At 49.8% G+C, this 22,568-nt stretch overlaps 1 protein-coding gene across 1 annotated transcript in view; it reads left to right on the top strand.

Annotated features, from left to right (window-relative positions):
* The window catches only part of slc9a6a (solute carrier family 9 member A6a), a 93,417-nt gene that overhangs the window by 57,867 nt on the left and 12,982 nt on the right, over positions 1 to 22,568 (top strand). The window contains exons 7-11 of the mRNA XM_086002369.1: positions 2,009 to 2,150; positions 3,923 to 4,028; positions 10,233 to 10,321; positions 20,115 to 20,228; positions 22,000 to 22,111. Of these exons, the coding sequence (XP_085858495.1) occupies positions 2,009 to 2,150; positions 3,923 to 4,028; positions 10,233 to 10,321; positions 20,115 to 20,228; positions 22,000 to 22,111 (563 nt within the window). The remainder of the gene's footprint in view (positions 1 to 2,008; positions 2,151 to 3,922; positions 4,029 to 10,232; positions 10,322 to 20,114; positions 20,229 to 21,999; positions 22,112 to 22,568) is intronic.

The raw sequence follows: 22,568 nt of genomic DNA, 5'->3' as shown, positions 1-22,568 counted from the left end.
GAACACAAGCTGCAAATTTAAACCTGCACAGCACACGGTGCTGCAGTGAAGGGGTGGTTAGCCAATGTAGAGCGGTATGGAATAATGAATTATCCCATGAGTGCTTGCAAGGTTCCGCGGTGTGTGAGCTCTTTATTGAATAAGAACTGTTGTCCATGGGATAATCTTCAAGTACCTGTCATCGGCTTTCTGCAAATCTCAGTCATCAAAGCCATGGACCAAACCGGGGCGAAAGCTTCATATTTATCACTACGACCATCTTTCCCAGTGCCTGACCCACCTGAGTTACTTTAATTTGAGAATCCCTGAACACATCAAGTATGGATGATGTAATTTGCAAATGGCTGATGTCCTGGTGTGGCCTGAGTTTGGAATTGTTCCTTCCCTCCTGTTACACTTTCTCCTCGTGGTGAATTGTTTCTGAATTGGTCACCAGTGTTTAAGAAATATACAAACCAGTGCTTGACCAGAGGAGTTCATCACAAACAACTGTTCAACTATCATACCATGCCCCCCGGGCGCGCAGTCTCCCCTCCCCCCCCCCCCCCCCCCCCCCCCCCCCCGGGCGCGCGGTGTTATTCCAATACCAGGTCTAATTATGATAATATCCTGGATAGAGATCGCTCCAAACTCCGCCAGTGTTTTTTCGAGTCACTCTCCCAGTGTTTCCCTTGGTCGTGCATCGACTTCTCGTCAGTGAGACAGCAGGTGTCGGATCCTCGTGTCAGTCTGTAACCAGCCAGTAGAAGGTGCAGAAACACCTGGTTACAGAGTCTTTCAATTCCTTCCCTTGACTCTGCTCACCTGCTCAGAGAGTACGATTTTAAATCGCTGTCTCCTCATGTGGATGCTCGCTGGTCCTGACCCCGTGTGGCAGCACGTGGACCCGAGACCCCCCTCCCCCGAGACCCCAGCCCCCCTCCCCCGAGACCCCAGCCCCCTTCCCCCGAGACCCCAGCCCCCCCCCCCCCCCCCCCCCCCAGTGACCACCGTACCACCTCGTTCCCCCTCCCTCCCCCCAGGTGGGGGCTGTCTGAGTTGCTGAGACACATTTCCTTGTCTCTAACTCCATAAGTCACAGAATCAGATTGGCCGAGAGATGCTCGATCAGGGTGTGAGCCTCCCCAATCATAGAAAAATAGGAACAGGAGTAGGCCATTCGAGCCTGCTCTGCCATTAAATATGATCATGGCTGATCCTCTATCTCAATACCATATTCCCACGCTGTCCCATACCCCTTGATGCCTTTTGTGTCTAGAAATCTATCTATCTCCTTCTTAAATATATTCAGTGACTTGGCCTCCACAGCCTTCTGTAGTAGAGAATTCCACAGGTTCACCACCATCTGAGTGAAGAAATTTCTCCTCATCTCAGTCCTAAATGTCCTACCCCATATCCTGAGATTGTGACCCCTCGTTCTGGACCTCCCAGCCAGGGAAAACATCCTCCCTGCATCCAGTCTGTCTCGCCCTGTCAGAATTTTATGTGTTTCAATGAGATCCCCTCTCATTCTTCTAAACTCGAGTGAATACAAGCCTAGTCTGCAACGTGAACTTCAGATAGAAATCTTTTTACTGAAAATCCTGTCGGAGGGTCAGTACTGAGGGAGTGCCACACTCTTGGAGGGGCAGTATTGAGGGAGCACCGCACTGTCGGAGGGGCAGGACTGAGGGAGCGCTGCACTGTCGGAGGGCTGGTACTGAGGGAGCGCTGCACTGTCAGGGGCGGTACTGAGGGAGCGCTGCACTGTCGGAGGGGCAGTACTGAGGGAGCGCCGCACTGTCGGAGGGGCAGTACTGAGGGAGCGCCGCTCTGTCGGAGGGGCAGTACTGAGGGAGTGCCACACTGTCAGAGGGGCAGTACTGAGGGAGCGCCGCACTGTCAGAGGGGCTACAACACAGAGTAGAGGGGTGTTTCTTCGATGGAATAGTGTTGGAGTCGTGCACTGTCAGTTGCTTCATGTTGCAGTTCACTGTCCGTCGTGTAACTGGAGTTCCTGTCTCATTAGGTCGATTGTGGCATACCAGCCCGAGGGAGTCAACGCGCACAAGTTCGACGTGGCTGCCATGTTCAAGTCGTTCGGGATATTTCTCGGAATATTCAGCGGATCCTTTGCGCTGGGATCAGTGACAGGCGTGGTCACTGCTCTGATATCCTTTACCCGCGGTCTCTGTATTCCGCCCAGCATTTCAGTGAGAAGGTCCCTTTCACTCTATGTGGACAATCGGTGCTAATCCGGGTTTGGGTTTCACTCGGGTCCAGACTGGTTCCCAGCCCAGTGTCCGGTCCGCCGAAAATACATGTGTGTCAGCCATCCTCAACCCAGGTATATTCCTGGAGCACCGGGGGAGGGGAGGGGAGGGGAGCCAAACCCTCGGTCAGTAGCACTCTCACCTGGTTAGTTACAGCCTCATTCAAGGACTTGAGCAGATAAAAGAAAGAACTTGTATTTCACGGCTCGGGACATCCAATGCGCTTTACAGCCAATTAAGTACTTTTTGAAATGAAGTCACTGTTGTAAGGTAGGAAATCTATGCCGACACTCCAGTACAGTACTGAGGGAGTGCTGCACTGTTGGAGGGTCAGTACTGAGGGAGTGCTGCACTGTTGGAGGGTCAGTACTGAGGGAGCGCTGCACTGTCGGAGGGGCAGTACTGAGGGAGCGCCGCACTGTCGGAGGGGCAGTACTGAGGGAGCGCCGCACTGTCGGAGGGGCAGTACTGAGGGAGCGCCGCACTGTCGGAGGGGCAGTACTGAGGGAGCGCCGCACTGTTGGAGGGTCAGTACTGAGGGAGCGCTGCACTGTCGGAGGGACAGTACTGAGGGAGCGCTGCACTGTCGGAGGGGCAGTACTGAGGGAGCGCCGCACTGTCGGAGGGGCAGTACTGAGGGAGCGCTGCACTGTCGGAGGGGCAGTACTGAGGGAGCGCCGCACTGTCGGAGGGGCAGTACTGAGGGAGCGCCGCACTGTCGGAGGGGCAGTACTGAGGGAGCGCCGCACTGTCGGAGGGACAGTACTGAGGGAGCGCTGCACTGTCGGAGGGGCAGGACTGAGGGAGCGCCGCACTGTCGGAGAGGCAGTACTGAGGGAGCGCTGCACTGTCGGAGGGGCAGTACTGAGGGAGCGCCGCACTGTCGGAGGGGCAGTACTGAGGGAGCGCCGCACTGTCGGAGGGGCAGTACTGAGGGAGTGCTGCACTGTCGGAGGGGCAGTACTGAGAGAGCGCTGCACTGTCGGAGAGGCAGTACTGAGGGAGTGCTGCACTGTTAGGGGTGCTGTCTTTTCGATGAAATGTTAAACTGAGGCCCCATCAGGTGGATGTAAAAAATCCCATTGCACTATTTCAAAAAAGAGCAGGGGAGTTCTCCCTGGTGTTCTGGGCCAATATTTATCGCTCAGGCAACATCACTTAAAGAAACTGATTATTTGGTCATCATCACATTACTGTGTGTGGGAGCTTGCTGTGCAAAATTGTCTGCCATGTTTCCTACATTACAACAGTGACTACACTTCAGAAAGTACTTCATTGGCTGTAACTGCTTTGGGACATTGTGAAAGGCGCTATAGAAATGCAAGTCTTTATTTCTTTTCAGTTTCTATCCTGACTCTCTAATTTGTTGTGTTTTGAAACATCAGATTTGATCAGAATCCTGGAGGGATCTCGGTATTTATTGTCGGTTCTTTGTATTGTCTTCCTCAATCTGTGTCTTGTCCCAGAAGGCACTGGTCACGACTGTGCCAGGCTTTGAAAGAATAAAGTTAAAATGCAATTTAATGTTTGCAGAATTTAAAATGTTACGTTCTCTATAAAATGGTCATTTTCAAAAAATGCCCGGTGACTATAATGTGCATTTTGTAGAATGCAGGGTCTCTCGGAGCGTGTCTCACCAATTGTCTATTAAACCTTAACAACGTGTGCACGTTACAAAATTCACCAAACTGAGGGATTTCCAGCTACTGGAGACTGCGCTTTTCTTCCTGATGTCCTGGAGCACCTTCCTATTGGCTGAAGCATGTGGCTTTACAGGTGGGTGCACGGGAGTCGCTCCTCAAACTATCGCACAGGAGTCGCTCCTCAAACTATCGCACGGGAGTCGCTCCTCAAACTATCGCGCGGGAGTCGCTCCTCAAACTATCGCACGGGAGTCGCTCCTCAAACTATCGCACAGGAGTCGCTCCTCAAACTATCGCACAGGAGTCTCTCCTCAAACTATCGCACGGGAGTCGCTCCTCAAACTATCGCACGGGAGTCGCTCCTCAAACTATCGCACGGGAGTCGCTCCTCAAACTATCGCACGGGAGTCGCTCAAACTATCGCACAGGAGTCATAGAGTCATAGAGTTATACAGCACAGAAAGAGGCCCTTCGGCCCATCGTGTCTGCGCCGACCATCAATCCCTGTCCAGTCTAATCCCATTTTCCAGCATTTGGTCCATAGCCTTGTATGCAATGGCATTTCAAGTGCTCATCCAAATGCTTCTTGAATGTTATGAGGGTTCCTGCCTCTACCACCCTTTCAGGCAGTGAGTTCCAGATTCCAACCACCCTCTGGGTGAAAAAGTTCCTCCTCAAATCCCCTCTAAACCTCCTGCCCCTTACCTTGAATCTATGCCCCTTTGTTATTGACCCCCCTACTAAGGGGAAAAGTTCCTCTTTACCCGATCTATGCCCCTCATCATTTTGTACACCTCAATCAGGTCCCCCCTCAGCCTTCTTTGCTCCAAGGAAAACAACCCCAGCCTGTTTAGTCTTTCTTCATAGCTGAGGCGCTCCATCCCAGGTAACATCCTGGTGAATCTTCTCTGCACCCTCTCCAAAGCAATCACATCCTTCCTATAGTGAGGCGACCAGAACTGCACACAGTACTCCAGGTGTGGCCTCACCAGCGTTTTGTACAGCTCCATCATAACCTCCCTGCTCTTACATTCTATGCCTCGGCTAATGAAGGCAAGTATCCCATATGCCTTTTTAACCGCCTTATCTACCTGTTCCGCTGCCTTCAGGGATCTATGTACATGTACACCAAGGTCCCTCTGACCCTCTGTACTTCCTAGGGTCCTACCACTCATTGTGTATTCCCTTGCCTTATTTGTCCGTCCAAAATGCATCACCTCACACTTTTCAGGGTTAAATTCCATTTGCCACTTTTCCGCCCATCTGACCAACCCGTTTATATCGTCCTGTAGCCTGAGGCTTTCCTCCTTGCAATTTACCACCCCACCAATTTTCGTGTCATCTGCGAACTTACTGATCATACCTTTTACATTCTCATCCAAATCATTTATGTAGATCACAAACAGCAAGGGTCCCAGCACCGATCCCTGAGGTACCCCACTGGACACAGGCTTCCAGTCACAAAAGCAACCTTCGACCATCACCCTCTGCCTTCTGCCACTCAGCCAGTTTAGGATCCAACGCGTCAAGGCACCCTGGATCCCATGGGCTCTTACCTTCTTGACCAGTCTCCTATGCGGGACTTTGTCAAAAGCTTTACTGAAATCCATGTAAACCACATCCACAGCATTTCCCTCATCCACACACCTAGTCACCCCCTCGAAAAATTCAATCAGATTGGTCAGACATGATTTACCCTTGACAAAGCCATGCTGACTATCCCCGATTAATCCTTGCCTCTCCAAGTGGAGACTAATTTTGTCCCTCAGAATTTTTTCCAATAATTTCCCTACCACAGATGTTAGGCTCACTGGCCTGTAATTCCCTGGTTTATCCCTGCTACCCTTCTTGAATAATGGTACTACGTTAGCTGTTCTCCAGTCCTCTGGTACATCCCCTGTGGCCAGAGAGGTTCTGAAAATTTGTGTCAGAGCCCCTGCAATCTCCTCCTTTGCCTCACACAACAGCCTGGGATACATCTCGTCCGGGCCTGGGGATTTATCCACTTTTTGGCCTGCTAAAACCGCCAGTACCTCCTCCCAGTCGATGCTAATATGTTCAAGTATGTCACAGTCCCCTTGCCCGATTTCTATGTCTGCATCGACTTTCTCCATAGTGAACACAGATGCAAAAAATTCATTTAAAACCCCGCCTACATCCTCTGGCTCTACACACAGATTGCCACTTTGGTCCCTAATGGGCCCTACCCTTTCCCTGGTTATCCTCTTGCCCTTAATATACTTATAAAACATCTTAGGATTTTCCTTTATTTTGCTCGCCAGTGTTATTTCATGGCCCCTCCTCGCCCTCCTAATTTCTTTTTTAAGTATGCCCCTGCACTTTTTATACTCCTCTTGGGCTTCCTCCGTCTTTAGTCTTTTGTAACTGCCAAAAGCCCCCCTTTTTTTCCTAATGCATTTTTGTATATCCCTTGTCATCCAAGGTTCCCTTTGCTTGTTGGTCCCACCCTTGACCTTTACAGGAACATGTTGGCGTTGTACTCTCTCTATTGCCCTTCTGAAAGTCTCCCACTGCTTTGATGTGGATTTTCCTATAAGTAGCTGCTCCCAGTCCACTTTGGCCAGATCCTGCCTTAAAATCGGCCTTCCCCCAATTTAGAACCCTTATTTCCGGGCCGTCTTTGTCTTTTTCCATGACCACCTTAAATCTCACCGAATTATGGTCACTGTCGCCAAAATGCTCTCCTACTGACACTTCCACCACTTGCCCGGCTACATTCCCCAGAATTAGGTCCAGTACCGCCCCCTCTCTTGTAGGACTTTCTACATGTTGGCTCAAAAAGCTCTCCTGGATGCACTTTAAGAATTCTGCACCCTCTAAGCCTTTCACACTCTGACTATCCCAATTAATATTGGGGAAGTTGAAATCCCCCACTATTATTACCCTATTATTTTTGCACTTCTCTGAGATTTGCCTACATATCTGTTACTCTATCTCCCCCTGACTGTTTGGGGGCCTATAGTACACTCCCAGCAAAGTGCTTGCCCCCTTTTTGTTTTTAAGTTTTACCCATATGGCCTCATTAGAGGAACCCGCTAATATATCATCCCTCCTTACAGCAGTAATTGATTCCTTAATTAATATTGCAACACCCCCTCCCCTTTTACACCCCCCTCTGTCTCGCCTGAAGATTCTATACCACGGAATATTGAGCTGCCAGTCCTGACCCTCAACCATGTCTCCGTGATAGCAACAATATCATACTCCCATGTGTTCAACAACAACTTCAGTTCATCCACCTTATTTGCAAGACTCCTTGCATTAAAATAAATGCCTTCCAGCCTTGCCATATTCCCTTTTGCCTTCACATATTTGCTCTGCCTTCCCAGCTGACTTGTTTTTTCCTCCGTATTTGGCTGTAAATCACCCCCTACTATAGTTCCACTCTGTATCCCGTTCCACTCTGTATCCCATCCCCCTGCCAAGTTAGTTTAAACACCCCCCAGCAGTGCTAGCAAACCTCCCTGCAAGGATATTGGTCCCCCTCTGGTTCAGGTCGCTCCTCAAACTATCGTACAGGAGTCGCTCCTCAAACTATCGCACGGGAGTCGCTCCTCAAACTATCGCACGGGAGTCGCTCCTCAAACTATCGTACGGGAGTCGCTCTTCAAACTATCGCACGGGAGTCGCTCTTCAAACTATCGCGCGGGAGTCGCTCCTCAAACTATCGCGCGGGAGTCGCTCCTCAAACTATCGCGCAGGAGTCGCTCCTCAAACTATCGCGCAGGAGTCGCTCCTCAAACTATCGTGCAGGAGTCGCTCCTCAAACTATCGTGCAGGAGTCGCTCCTCAAACTATCGTACAGGAGTCGCTCCTCAAACTATCGCACGGGAGTCGCTCCTCAAACTATCGCACGGGAGTCGCTCCTCAAACTATCGCACGGGAGTCGCTCCTCAAACTATCGCACGGGAGTCTCTCCTCAAACTATCGCACGGGAGTCGCTCCTCAAACTATCGCACGGGAGTCGCTCCTCAAACTATCGCACGGGAGTCGCTCCTCAAACTATCGTACGGGAGTCGCCCCTCAAACTATCGCACGGGAGTCGCTCCTCAAACTATCGCACAGGAGTCGCCCCTCAAACTATCGCACGGGAGTCGCTCCTCAAACTATCGCACAGGAGTCGCCCCTCAAACTATCGCACGGGAGTCGCTCCTCAAACTATCGCACAGGAGTCGCTCTTCAAACTATCGCACAGGAGTCGCTCCTCAAACTATCGCACAGGAGTCGCCCCTCAAACTATCGCACGGGAGTCGCTCCTCAAACTATCGTACAGGAGTCGCTCCTCAAACTATCGCACAGGAGTCGCTCTTCAAACTATCGCACGGGAGTCGCTCTTCAAACTATCGCACAGGAGTCGCTCCTCAAACTATCGCACGGGAGTCTCTCCTCAAACTATCGCTCAGGAGTCGCTCCTCAAACTATCGCACGGGAGTCTCTCCTCAAACTATCGCACAGGAGTCGCCCCTCAAACTATCGCACGGGAGTCGCTCCTCAAACTATCGTACGGGAGTCGCTCCTCAAACTATCGCACGGGAGTCTCTCCTCAAACTATCGCTCAGGAGTCGCTCCTCAAACTATCGCACGGGAGTCGCTCCTCAAACTATCGTACGGGAGTCGCCCCTCAAACTATCGCACGGGAGTCGCTCCTCAAACTATCGCACAGGAGTCGCTCCTCAAACTATCGCACGGGAGTCGCTCCTCAAACTATCGCACGGGAGTCGCCCCTCAAACTATCGCACAGGAGTCGCTCCTCAAACTATCGCACGGGAGTCGCTCCTCAAACTATCGCACGGGAGTCGCTCCTCAAACTATCGCACGGGAGTCGCTCCTCAAACTATCGCACAGGAGTCGCTCCTCAAACTATCGCACGGGAGTCTCTCCTCAAACTATCGCACAGGAGTCGCTCCTCAAACTATCGCACGGGAGTCTCTCCTCAAACTATCGCTCAGGAGTCGCTCCTCAAACTATCGCACGGGAGTCTCTCCTCAAACTATCGCACAGGAGTCGCCCCTCAAACTATCGCACGGGAGTCGCTCCTCAAACTATCGTACGGGAGTCGCTCCTCAAACTATCGCACGGGAGTCTCTCCTCAAACTATCGCTCGGGAGTCGCTCCTCAAACTATCGCACGGGAGTCGCTCCTCAAACTATCGTACGGGAGTCGCCCCTCAAACTATCGCACGGGAGTCGCTCCTCAAACTATCGCACAGGAGTCGCTCCTCAAACTATCGCACGGGAGTCGCTCCTCAAACTATCGCACGGGAGTCGCCCCTCAAACTATCGCGCAGGAGTCGCTCCTCAAACTATCGCACGGGAGTCGCTCCTCAAACTATCGCACGGGAGTCGCTCCTCAAACTATCGCACGGGAGTCGCTCCTCAAACTATCGCACAGGAGTCGCTCCTCAAACTATCGCACAGGAGTCGCTCTTGAAGTATATGGTTAGGGTCAGATATCCTGCACAATTTAACTGTGTGTATTGACAGGATAAGATCACCTCGATTTTAAGAGCTCATTTAAATTTTCAAAATTAGTAATTTGTTAGTAGAACAAATATATAGGAAATAATAATGGATTCCCAGGGAAGTTATAGAGACGTTCATAAACACTGGGAGTAAGTTTAGCTGGTTAATAATCACCTGACTCGGAAACACCGCTATTGGGAGTAAATCTTCCCGCTAATCCTTTTATACGTTTTGGGGAAGTATTGAACAAGCTGGGGCTCTTTCCTCGAGAGAAGAGAAGGCTGAGGGGTGACCCGCTAGACGTCTTTAAGATTATGAAAGGGTTTGATCGGGTAGACGTAGAGATGATGTTTCCACTTGTGGGCGAGACCAGAACTAGGGGCCATCAATATAAGAGAGTCACTAATAAATCCAATAGGGAATTCAGGAGAAACTTCTTCACCCAGAGAGTGGTGAGAATGTGGAACTCGCTACCACAGGGAGTGGTTGAGGAGAATAGTATAGATGGATTTAAGGGGAAGCTGGATAAACACATGAGGGAGAAAGGAATAGAAGGATATGTTGATGGGGTGAGATGAAGAGGGTGGGAGGAGGCTGGTGTGGAGCAGAAACACCGGCACGGAGCAGCTGGGCCGAATGGCCTCCACCTGTGCTGCACATTCTATGAAATACGATGTACTAGTTTGTGCATTCATCAATATCGTAGGACATTAAGTTATATTCTGTATGTTATGGAATTTCACATGGGAATTTTCCTGATCTGGAGGTTGTGTTCTGCAATCCCAACCATTTTTGCTGCGATGGGTAAAGTGAGCGAATCCACTCCAATAACACGTTCCCTTGCTGCTTTGCAGGAGTGGTGGCTGTCCTGTTCTGTGGGATCACGCAGGCTCACTATACGTACAACAACCTGTCCCCCGAGTCCAGAATCCGCACAAAGCAGGTAAGGCATCTCCATCTGCAGTGACCTTCTCCTAGGGCGGGGTTTAAAATGACCCAGAAATAGGACATCCTTCCCACACCCTTCCTCCACATCCCGTATGTGTCAAGGACGGCACCATCATTTCCTGCGACCCCACAGTCAGAAATGGAACATCATTTCTCCGTGTAAATACTCGCAGACCCTTGCGATACGTGTTGTCCACGGAGTCATTGATCAGACTCAGCAGATTGCTCCCTGCAGTGTGGGGACACGAGCGAATCAGGAATCGGGATCCATTCGAGACTCCGCGGTGAAGAACCGCTCGCACTTTCCTGGAACATTACTCTGGAGCTTTAATTGTGGTGCCCGACTGAGTGTGGGGGAGGGGGCAGGGGACCAGGGGCGGGGGCCGGGACCAGGGGCAGGGTGCCGGGGACGGGGGGGGGTGGGGGGCCGGGGGGACGGGACCAGGGGCAGGGTGACGGGGGGGGTGGGGGGCCGGGGGGACGGGACCGGGGGCAGGGGCGGGGGGTAGGGTGGTCTTGCCTTCTGTGCAGTGGCCTCTGTCTCCTGAGCTTTCACTCCCTGGGTCGCTCTTACTCCCAGCACCACCTTCTTCTTTCGTATGGTCGTAGCAAAGTAAATCAGCTGTCAGTATCCCGGCCAAAGCTTCCGGTGTAACCGTGTCGATATCCTGTAGGCTGCCTGCGAATTTCCTCGGAGGGCGGGGTCGGGGGTCGGGGGTCGCCCACTCCGGCTGGGGATATTCCTCGAGGTTTCATCACATGACCTCCCACCTGGAGGCCCCGCCCCCACACTCCCGCCATTGGTCCATCCTCCAGACGCCCCGACTCCTGACGGCCAATCGGAAAAGGGAACAGATTCTTTGTTACCTGATTGGACGATTCTAGACTGTTAGAGAAATGGCCTTTTCCCCTCATCTCCAATATTTCTATAACTAATAAATGTAAAAAAAAAACACAATTCTGTTAATTGCGGCGATGATGTTTCTCTCGGGTATTGTTCGCCGCCGTGTCCTGGAGATTAACCTTCAATTCCCGGAGACTCCAGGCCAATCCTGGGGGGTTGGCAAGTGGCGACCCAGCCCATGGAGGATGTAAAACAGGAAAGATGATCACCTGAAAAATCTTCATTTGCCAGTTGCAATGTATCCTTCACAAACCGCAATCCCAGCACTTGATCCCCACCAGCATTGTTGGGGGGGGGGGGGGCAGGTTTTTGGGTAAGTTATTTTCAGTTTAGCTTCAGGCCGAAGCAGACAGTAAAAAAGAACTTTTATTTATACAAAACCTTTCATGACCTCAGGATGTCCTTTACAGCCAAAGACGTACTTGTGAAGTGTAGTCACTGTTGTGATGTAGGAAACACAGCAGCCAATCTGCGCACAGCAAGATCCCACAAATGTCAGTGAGATGCGGCATAGTGGTTAGCACCGTTGCCTCACAGCGCCAGGGACCCGGGTTCGAATCCGGCCTCGGGCGACTGTCTGTGTGGAGTTTGCACATTCTCCCCGTGTTTGCGTGGGTTTCCTCCGGGTGCTCCGGTTTCCTCCCACAGTCCAAAGATGTGCGGGTTAGGTTGATTGGCTATGATAAATTGACCCTTAGTGTTAGGGGGATTAAATACGTGGGGTTACGGGGATAGGGTGGGATATGTGTTGGTGTAGGGGTTACGGGGATCTGGTGGGATATGTGTCGGTGCAGGCTCGATGGGCCGAAATGGCCTCTATCTGCACTGTGGGGTTTCTGTGATTTCTGTGAATATAGGAACAGGAGGAGGCCATTCAGCCCCTCGAGCCTGTTCTGTCATTCACTGAGATCGTGACTGATCCATATCCTAACTCCATCCACCCGCCTTCGCTCCATATCCTTTAATATCCTTTGACATGAATCTTGTCAGTCATGGGAAATGACTTATGAAGTAATACTGGGCGACCCGCTGGTGGCGCTGTCCAGGGAGAGTATAAATACTCGGGCACGGGCCCAGCTTGCTCAGGACATTCTTTAACAGGAACGAGTGAAGGACACAACTAGACCTCCATGTTGTAAAACAGTTGATTAAAGCCTTGTTTAACGCTTAGACCAAGTGCCTAGTAGTTATCTTACGTCACCCTTGTCTAGCAAAAATCTGTTGATCTCCGATTTAAAATGATTAATTGACCCCCAGCATCTACTGCTTTGTGTGGGAGAGGGTTCCGCACTCCTACCACCCTTTGCGTGAAGAACTGTTTCCTAACTTCTCTCCCGAATGGCCTGGCCCTCCCTCAGTACTGCCCCTCTGATAGTGCAGCGCTCCCTCAGTACTGCCCCTCCGACAGTGCAGCACTCCCTCAGTACTGCCCCTCCGACAGTGCGGCGCTCCCTCAGTACTGCCCCTCCGACAGTGCGGCGCTCCCTCAGTACTGCCCCTCCGACAGTGCAGCACTCCCTCAGTACTGCCCCTCCGACAGTGCAGCGCTCCCTCAGTACTGCCCCTCCGACAGTGCAGCACTCCCTCAGTACTGCCCCTCCGACAGTGCGGCGCTCCCTCAGTACTGCCCCTCCGACAGTGCGGCGCTCCCTCAGTACTGCCCCTCCGACAGTGCAGCGCTCCCTCAGTACTGACCCTCCGACAGTGCAGCGCTCCCTCAGTACTGCCACTCCGACAGTGCAGCGCTCCCTCAGTACTGCACTGGGAGTGTCAGCCTGGATTTTTGCGTGTCCATTCTCTGGAGTAGGACTTGAACCCACGACCTTCTGACTCAGGTGGGAGTGCGACCCACTGAGCCACAGCTGACACCTCTTGTCTCCGACAGAGGCAGTGGTGAAGGTCTTTTGGAAGCAGGAAACCATGTGTAGCATCGTCTTTCTGATCATTGGCTGAATCCTCCGCCCACTGTCTCTGATGGGCAGGAATTCCAGCCTATCGTGTTAATTGTTGAGTCTGTATGTCCCAGTTAGGTTTAGGATCAATCACTGGACACAGACAACAAGAATAACTTTTAACAGGTCTTTACTATTCGAAGGTCAGGGCTGAACTGCCCAGCAAATCCTTGCACAACACTTATATACCGGTGTGGTCACCACCGGTATTACAGTATTACAGTATACAGCAGCCAAGAGAAAGTAGTACATCTCTTAAGGTAGTTCTCTTTAAGGTGGAACAGGTTACATACACCACAATCCTCCCTTTTTAGCTTAACAGTTATATCCCCATTTAACATAACATAATAACATATATATATACAACTTCATGCAAAACAGTTCAAAGATTCAGTCTCTGAGGAGGCCTCCTGATTCGAGTTGGATAACGCCTTTCAGGGGTCTCTGATTCTCGTTGCTGGGGTGACTCATCTAGTTGGTCTCTTATGGATTGGACATCATCATCAGGTACATTCACTTCTGAGGTAGATGCTTCAGGTTCACTAACTTCTTCCACGGTTGTCTCTGCCGTAACCCTGGGTTCGACCCTTGTTCTCGATTCTACCAGTTGGTCAGCATGACGCCTGATATACCTATCAATTCAGTTCATGAAAAGCGACGAGTTAAGTTAGTAACTATAGGTTTTTATTGGCTAAATAACAGAGCCCACCCTCGTGGGTGATCGGATCCAACAAGGAGGAATACCAGCCAGTCGACCACCTTTATACCTGGGCAAGCAGGCGGAGCCATGGGCGGAGTCAGCTGTGGTCAGCCCAGGTATAACAGCGTGGCAAGAGGTGACCTTGTGTAGTGATACAACAGTGTAAACAGTGATAACCATAGTGTAACGATATAAACAGTGATAACCATAGTGTAACGATAGTGAACGATAAAAGTGGTTTACCACAACGCCGTATTACATTTTCACCAATATCTACCGTGTACATCAGGGGTCCTTGTCTGGCCCGAATTGTTCCAGATTGCCATTTCTCGTTTTTATAGTCCCGGGCTAACACTGGTTGTCCTATTTCGAAACTCCGAGTGGTCTTGTTATTTATATGCTGGAACTGTTTGTTTTCAACTTCCCTCCGCACATTTGGTTTTAACAAGTCCAACCTGGACCGCAACCTCCTGTTGTAGAACATCATGGCAGGACTTTGGTTTGTCACTGCATGAGTGGTGTTTCGATATGCCAGTAGGAATTTGTCCACCTTGTGTTGTAGTGGAATCTGATCTTCGCTCATGGCCTTTATTGCTTTTTTAAACGTTTGTACAAATCTCTCGGCCAACCCGTTTGTAGCCGGATGATATGGGGCAGAGGTATAATGTTTCACCCCATTCTTCTTCATGAATCACTGGAATTCTTCTGACACGAACTGCGGTCCGTTGTCTGAACATATTTGTTCTGGCAATCCATTTCTCGCAAATATCGTTCTTAACACCGCGATCGTCTTTTCCGAGGTAGTGGTAGTCATCTTAATCACTTCTGGCCATTTAGAATGTGCGTCCACCGCAATTAAAAACATGGAGTCCATGAAAGGACCAGCAAAGTCAATATGTACACGTTGCCATGGGGTTGAAGGCCATTCCCATGGATGCAGCGGTGCAATCGGAGGTGCATTTTGCACTTTTTGGCACCCTGAGCAGCTTTTCATCAGCTCCTCTATCTGTTGGTCGATACCCGGCCACCACACACAAGCCCTAGCAAGGCTTTTCATCTTGACTCCCCCCAGATGACCTTCATGCAGTTCCTTTAGAACTCTCTCTCTTAACTTAGGAGGAATAATCACCCTTGTTCCATACATCAATGTTCCTTGACAGACGGACAGCTGTTCTCGTCTTGCTGAGAATGCCGGTAACAGTGGATCACCATGTGCTGGCCATCCCTTCACTGTCACTTCGTAGACCCTGGACAGTGTCGGGTCGTTCCTGGTTTCTCTTTCAATACTTGCATTGGTGACTGGTAAACATTCGATGATGGTCGAGTGAAATAACTCAACAGGGTCAACCGTCGGTGCCTCCTCCTCTGTAGGTAGTGGCAGGCGCGACAGCCCATCAGCATTACCATGCTGCTTTGTACCTTTGAATTCTATCTGATATTGATGTGCCCCTAGGAAAAGGGACCATCTCTGGAGTCTCTGTGCTGTCATCACCGAAACACCCTTCTTAGGGTTAAAAATGGATACCAACGGCTGGTGGTCTGTCAGAAGCGTAAACTTTTGGCCCTGCAGGTAATGATTAAACTTCTTTACTCCCCACACAAGGCTGAGAGCCTCCCTATCTATCTGAGCATAATTGCGCTCAGCGGAGGTCAATGATCTGGATGCGAACGCAACTGGCCTCTCCTGGCCATTTGGCAACTTGTGTGAGAGTACTGCCCCAATACCATATGGAGAAGCATCACAAGCCAAACGAATAGGCAGCGTTGGGTTGAAGTGAGCCAACACTTCCTCTGAGGTGATCAATGCCTTGCTTTCGCGAAAGGCCCTCTTACAGTCCTCGCTCCACTTCCATGGTACTCCCTTCTGCAAAAGAGCGTTCAGCGGGTGCAGCACTGTGGATAAATTTGGCAGAAACTTATGGTAATAGTTAATCAACCCTAGAAATGACCTCAATTGGGATACATTATCCGGAGCGGGAGCCTTCACAACAGCTTCGATCTTGTCAGGAGACTTATGAAGCCCCTCCTGGTCAATGACATGACCACAGTACGAGATCCTCTTCTGAAAGAATTCACATTTCTGGCGATTAACTCGAAGACCATATTCTTTCAATCTGGTGAGCACCAGTTCCAAGTTTGCAAGGTGTTCCTCGTCATCATCTCCTGTAATCAGAATATCGTCCAGGTAACATTGTGTACCTGGAATTCCCTGTAATACCTGCTCCATGGCCCTCTGCCAAATTGCTGGAGCCGATGCCACTCCAAAAACCAGTCTATTATACCGGTACAAGCCTCTATGCGTGTTGATCGTGAGATACTGGCGTGACTCTTCCTCAACTTCCATCTGTAAGTACGCCTGCGCCAGGTCTATCTTGGTGAAGTGTTTCCCGCCAGACAATGAAGCGAAGATATCCTCAATCCGTGGAAGCGGATACTGCACCGTGTGAAGCACCGGATTAACAGTGATCTTGAAATCACCACAGATGCGAACCTTCCCCGGTTCCCCCGGCTTGTTGCTCGATGAACGCTTCATGACTGGGACAATGGGCGTGGCCCACTCACTCCAGTCTACCTTAGACAGTACTCCTGAACGTTCTAGCCCTTCCAGCTCAGCTTCCACAGCAGGTCGTATTGCATAAGGTACCGGTCTGGCTTTGAAAAATTTTGGGTTTGCATGTTCTTCAATCTTGATGTTTGCCGTAATTCCTCTCAGTGTTCCCAGTCCTTGTTGGAACACCTCTTTAGCATCGTCCAATATTCTGGACAATCGTTTAGGTTTGACATCTTTTGTACCGGAATCTACCGTTAGTGCTTTTAAGGAATGCCAGTCCATATTTATTTTCCTAATCCACTCCCGTCCCAGTAGTGGTGGACCTTCCTCAGGTAGCACATATAAGTCCATTCCTCGGCTTTCTTTGCCCTTGTGGACCACCTTTACCCCATCGGGAAGATAGAGGTATACTCTTTGCCCCGTGTATGTTTTCAATACAATCTCCGTATCCCGTAGGGGAATATGTGGGAATAACCTTTTGTAATCTTTCTTATTCATGACCGTCAATGCCGATCCAGTGTCCAATTCCATCTTCACTTGGACTCCTGCTATCTGAAGTGTGACCCAAATTGTTTGGAGGTCTGCTTCCTTACCAACATTGTGTACTCTCAGACTACCCAGTTCATTACTGCTGGCGTCTGAATCTGACTTCTGTTCGTTCGAACTGTTCTCTGTCACCTTGTGTACCTTTTTGTACTTTTCCTGCGGTGACTTTTTGTTGCTGGTCTTCTTTCCTGACCGGCATACTTTAGCTATGTGACCAAGCCTGCCACATTTTCTGCATTCCTGACTTTTGAACCAGCACTGGTTCTGATCGTGTGTTGTCTTTCCACAACGATAACATTTTACTGTACTCAAGACCATTTGATTGGTACAGAGTTCCGGTGACCGTAGCTGCATTTCCGCAGTGCCTCTTGCTGCGGCTTCTTGCGATGCTGCAATAGTGACAGCTTTATCAAGCGTAAGATCATTCTCTTCAAGCAGTCGCTTTTGCGTTCCTTCTTTTAACAATCCACACACAAATTTATCTCTCAGCGCATCTGCTAGCCCTGTCCCAAACTGACAGTACTTCGATAGCTTACGTAGTTCAATTAAAAATTCAGCGTTGCTTTCGTCTTTCAACTGCATTCTTCTGTAAAATTTAAATCGTTCCGCTATCATCAGCGGCGTGGGGTTTAAATGATTTTTCAGGACAGTAACAATATTCGCGAAGGTCTGATCCGCCGGTTTATTTGGTGATAGAAGGTGCTTCAATAGCCCGTATGTCTTCGCCCCCATTGAGCTTAATAAGGTTAATGCTTTCTCATCATCTGGTACCTTATTTGCTTTACAATAAACTTCCAGGCGTTCTACATACGTGGTCCAATCTTCGACATCACTATCAAAGGTATTAATGTTCCCATGTTTAGGCATCCTTGCAAGTTTTTAAAATTTTTAAAGTTTTTTTTTAAATGGCGGCTTCCCGCGCTTGTCTTCTTCCCCCGCCTACTAAAATGGCGGCTTCCCGCACTTGGCGGTCTTTCCCGCGCTCGTCTTCTTCCCCCGCCGACTACAATGGCGGATTCCCGCGTTTGCCTTCTTCCCCCGCTGGCTGCAATGGCGATTGCCTTGCTGCTGCCGTTCTCGCCTCCCCAGCGGTTCTCACTCCCCGACGCTGCTTTGTCTTGCAGCCCGGTCCTTTACACCGGCTGCGTTTGAATTCTCCGCGGCTCTCGTGCCTTAAGCTTCTCAACTCCCCGACGCTGCTTTGCCTCGCAGCCCCGCTCGCAGCCCGGTCCTGTACACCAGCTGCGTTTGAGTTCTCCGCGGCTCTCGAGCCTTAAGCTGCCCCAGTCGCTGCGCCTCTCGGCCTCGATTGCAGCCCGGCCCTTTCTACCGGCCGTGGTCGAGCTCTCCGCCCTTATTCCTCCGTTTTCCCTCCCCTACTCCACAGTCAACGCGGCCGACTTTCTGCTCGTGTCGCTGATCGGCTTACCCACCACCGTGGTAGAAGGGATGATCACCGCCTGTCGCTGATGGAAGGCTTCGTGGTCAGAATTCTTTTTCTTTTTAACCCGGGTTCTCGATGCCTCCCGTGCGATGGTGCTCAGCAGGATGATGAGGGCGGATGCCTCTTCTTGACGCCCGTTTTGAGGACGAAGCTGCCTTGGATGTAAATTTGCCACAGGGTAAGATCGGACTCGTCGCCACTGTTGAGTCTGTATATCCCAGTTAGGTTTAGGATCAATCACTGGACACAGACAACAAGAATAACTTTTAACAGGTCTTTACTATTCGAAGGTCAGGGCTGAACTGCCCAGCAAATCCTTGCACAACACTTATATACCGGTGTGGTCACCACCGGTATTACAGTATTACAGTGTATAGTAGCCAAGAGAAAGTAGTACATCTCTTAAGGGAGTTCTCTTTAAGGTGGAACAGGTTACATACACCACATTAATGTTTTACACGCTCAGCATGTGGTGTCTCCAGGGCCTATCACGCTGGAGTGCGTTCCATGGAGCTGTGTAGGATACACATGTTGTGAAGAATGATGACTACCTGGAACATCAGGAAAGTCTCTGCCCAATCGCAAAAACAAATCCTTCTTGAGCACTCCCTCCCTCAAATATCTGTCCAAATCCCCCATTACATTTAGAATCATAGAATGGTTACAGCTCAGAAGGAGGCCATTCGGCCCGTCGAGCCTGTGCCGGCTCTCTGCAAGAGCACTTCAGCGAGTCCCCCTCCCCCACCCTTTCCCTGTAGCCCTGCAAATTTCTTTCCTTCAGGTATTTATCCAACTCCCTTTTGAAAGCCGTGATTGAATCTGCCTCCACCACCCTCTCAGGCAGTGCATCCAGATTCTAACCACTTACTGCGTAAAAAAGCTTTTCCTCATGTCGCCTTTGGTCATCTTAAATCTGTGTCCTCTGGTTCTCGACCCTTCCGCCAATGGGAACAGTTTCTCCCAGAACAGTCCATTCCACACAGGCCTGGTTCCTCATCTTCCATTCACATAGTTCAAATCCCACCACGGCAGCCGGGGAATTTAAATTCAGTTAATTAAATAAATGTGGAATAAAAAGCTAGTCTCAGTAATGGTGACCATGAAACGACCGGATTGTCGTAAAAAACCATCTGGTTCACTAATGTCTTTTAGGGAAGGAAATCTGCCACCCTCCCCCGGTCTGGCCAATATGTGACTCCAGACCCACACCTGGTTGACCCTTAACTGCCCTCGATGGCCTAGCGAGTCACTCAGTGGTACCAAAACAAAGTGCTACGATGGACTGCAGCGGTTCAAGAAGGCGGCTCACCACCACCTTCTCGAGGGCAGTTAGGGATGGGCAATAAATGCCGGCCTTGCCAGCGACGCCATCATCATGTGATTACATTTTTAAAAAATAGTCCATTAACTATTTCCATGTTTATCAGACTATTGCTAATTATTTTGATTTGGGCAGTGGAACCTGGAGAATTAAGTTATAGGAATGGAAGTCAAAGAGAAACTCCTGATACTTTGGGATTCCTCTTACTGTCTTCCCAGTAATTGCTGGGAATGTGGTGACAGTAACAGGATTAAACTCCCAATTATGTGGTTGAAAAGATTCTTTAACTCAGACTCCGCCATTGTTGTGTCTGTGGTGACATTAATCTCGAATGAATGAATATGCAAATGATGCATTTTATGTTTTCCAGTTATTTGAACTCCTCAATTTCTTGGCAGAAAACTTCATCTTTTCCTACATGGGATTGACTCTCTTCACCTTCAAGAGCCACATCTTCAATCCCACCTTCATAATCGCAGCTTTTGTATCCTTCCTGACTTTTCATTATTTAAACACTCGGTGTCCTGTTTGTACTGTGGGACTGACAAGTGGCAAATAAGTGCCAGGCACTGACCATCTCCAACAAGAGAATTGTCATTCAATCATATTACCATTGCCGAATCCCCCACCATCAACATCCTGGGGGTCACCATTGACCAGAAACTTAACATAAACACTGTGGCAACAAGAGCAGGCCAGAGGCTGGGTATTCTGCAGCGAGTGTCTCACCTCCTGACTCCCCAAAGCCTTTCCACCATCCACAAGGCACAAGTCAGGAGTGTGATGGAATACTCTCCACTTGCCTGGATGAGTGCAGCTCCAAAAACACTCAAGAAGCTCGACACCATCCAGGACAAAGCAGCCTGCTTGATTAGCACCCCATCCACCACCTTAAACATTCACTCCCTCCACCACCGGCGCACCGTGGCTGCAGTGTGTACCATCTACAAGATGCACTGCAGCAACTCGCCAAGGCTTCTTCGGCAGCACCTCCCAAACCCGCGACCTCTTCCACCTAGAAGGACAAGGGCAGCAGGAGCATGGGAACACCACCACCTCCAAGTTCCCCTCCAAGTCACACACCACCCTGACTTGGAAATATATCGGCCGATCCTTCATTATTGCTGGGTCAAAATCCTGGAACTCCCTCCCTGGAACCACCTTCTCAAGGGGCAATCAGCGACGGGCAATAAATGCTGGCCTTGCCAGCGATGCCCACATCCAGAGAATGAAATAAAACTGTGAAGTATCTACTTTGCAAGTGTCGTGTTCAGAGGCGAGATGTTTGTGTTTCTGAAGTTCTGGTGATAGAGATCATTGGATCCTCATTGTGCTCTGAATGTAGATATAATCACTAAATATAAAAGAAATGGTGCGTGGAAAGGTATATAATCAGGTTTGCTTGTGTAAATTATAAGATGAGTTGACCTAAGTTTAATGAAAATGTAAATGTTTGGTTTCTTATTATCTGTGCCGAATATTAATTGCGAGCTGTTCCACAGAACAGAACACAGTGCAAACTGAGTGGCTGCAGAAAGGGATTGAACATTAAATATTGCAACTAAAGTTTAGTTGACTGATTCTTTAATCGATGGATTAATTATAAGAGCAGGGAGGTTATGATGGAGCTGTACAAAATGCTGGTTAGGCCACAGCTGGAGTACTGTGTGCAGTTCTGGTCGCCACACTATAGGAAGGATGTGATTGCTTTGGAGAGGGTGCAGAGGAGATTCACCAGGATGTTACCTGGGCTGGAGCGCTTCAGCCATGAGGAGAGACTGGACAGGCTGGGGTTGTTTTCCTTGGAGCAGAGAAGGCTGAGGGGGGACCTGATTGAGGTGTACAAAATTATGAGGGGCATAGATAGGGTAGATAGAAAGGAACTTTTCTCCTTAGTAGAGGGGTCAATAACCAGGGGGCATAGTTTCAAGGTAAGGGGCAGGAGGTTTAGAGGGGATTTGAGGAAAAACTTTTTCACCCAGAGGGTGGTTGGAATCTGGAACTCACTGCTTGAAAGGGTGGTAGAGGCAGGAACCCTCACAACATTCAAGAAGCATTTAGATGAGCACTTGAAATGCCATAGCATACAAGGCTACGGACCAAATGCTGGAAAATGGGATTAGAATAGACAGGGCTTGATGGCCGGCGTGGACACGATGGGCCGAAGGGCCTCTTTCTGTGCTGTAAAACTCTATGACTATTATTTGTCGCTGTTCCGTAATTCCAGCCCTTCATTCCTTGATTCCGTTAACTAGCTCGCTGTGTTCCTGGGGAGAGCTGCTAATATTTACCCACTGTCCTTCCTCCTGAACCTGGGCCGAAGAAAAAAGATTGGCTCCAACCTGCAGCACATGATGATGTTTGCCGGTACGCTCCGTGTGATTCCATGAATTATATCATTAAACTACATTTATCTATAATACATTCAAAATCTTACATCTCCCTGCACTCCTGTCAATGTTTCCCATTGTAAATTCCCAGGTCAACTTTCTGAATGGCAACATCCTATGTAAACGCGTCACGCTGCAATTACATTCTCTCTCTGGTGGAGGTGTCGCCGCACCACCGCTGGTGGGAGGGTGTCATTACAGCGTGACAAGTTTACATAGGAAGTTTGCATTATAAATAAGAATTTATAATGGGAATATCTAGAAGTAAGGACAGAATGTGTGACTTTAAAATGGGGACTGAGTTTCTGGCTGAGTGCCCTGCTCCGATTACCCCCCATCCCCGAACCCTACATGGCCGCGCAGCTTAAAGGGAACATTGCTCCCTGCATGTGTCTCCATGGGAGATCGACTCAGTTTGTAAAAGCTTTTTGGAA

Source organism: Somniosus microcephalus, chromosome 1 (assembly GCF_052327205.1).
Source record: "Somniosus microcephalus isolate GS21.2 chromosome 1, FLI_Smic_1.0, whole genome shotgun sequence".
NCBI classification, from domain to species: domain Eukaryota; kingdom Metazoa; phylum Chordata; class Chondrichthyes; order Squaliformes; family Somniosidae; genus Somniosus; species Somniosus microcephalus.
Note: the sequence above shows the minus strand (reverse complement) of the source record. Positions and strands in the feature narration are given on the sequence as shown.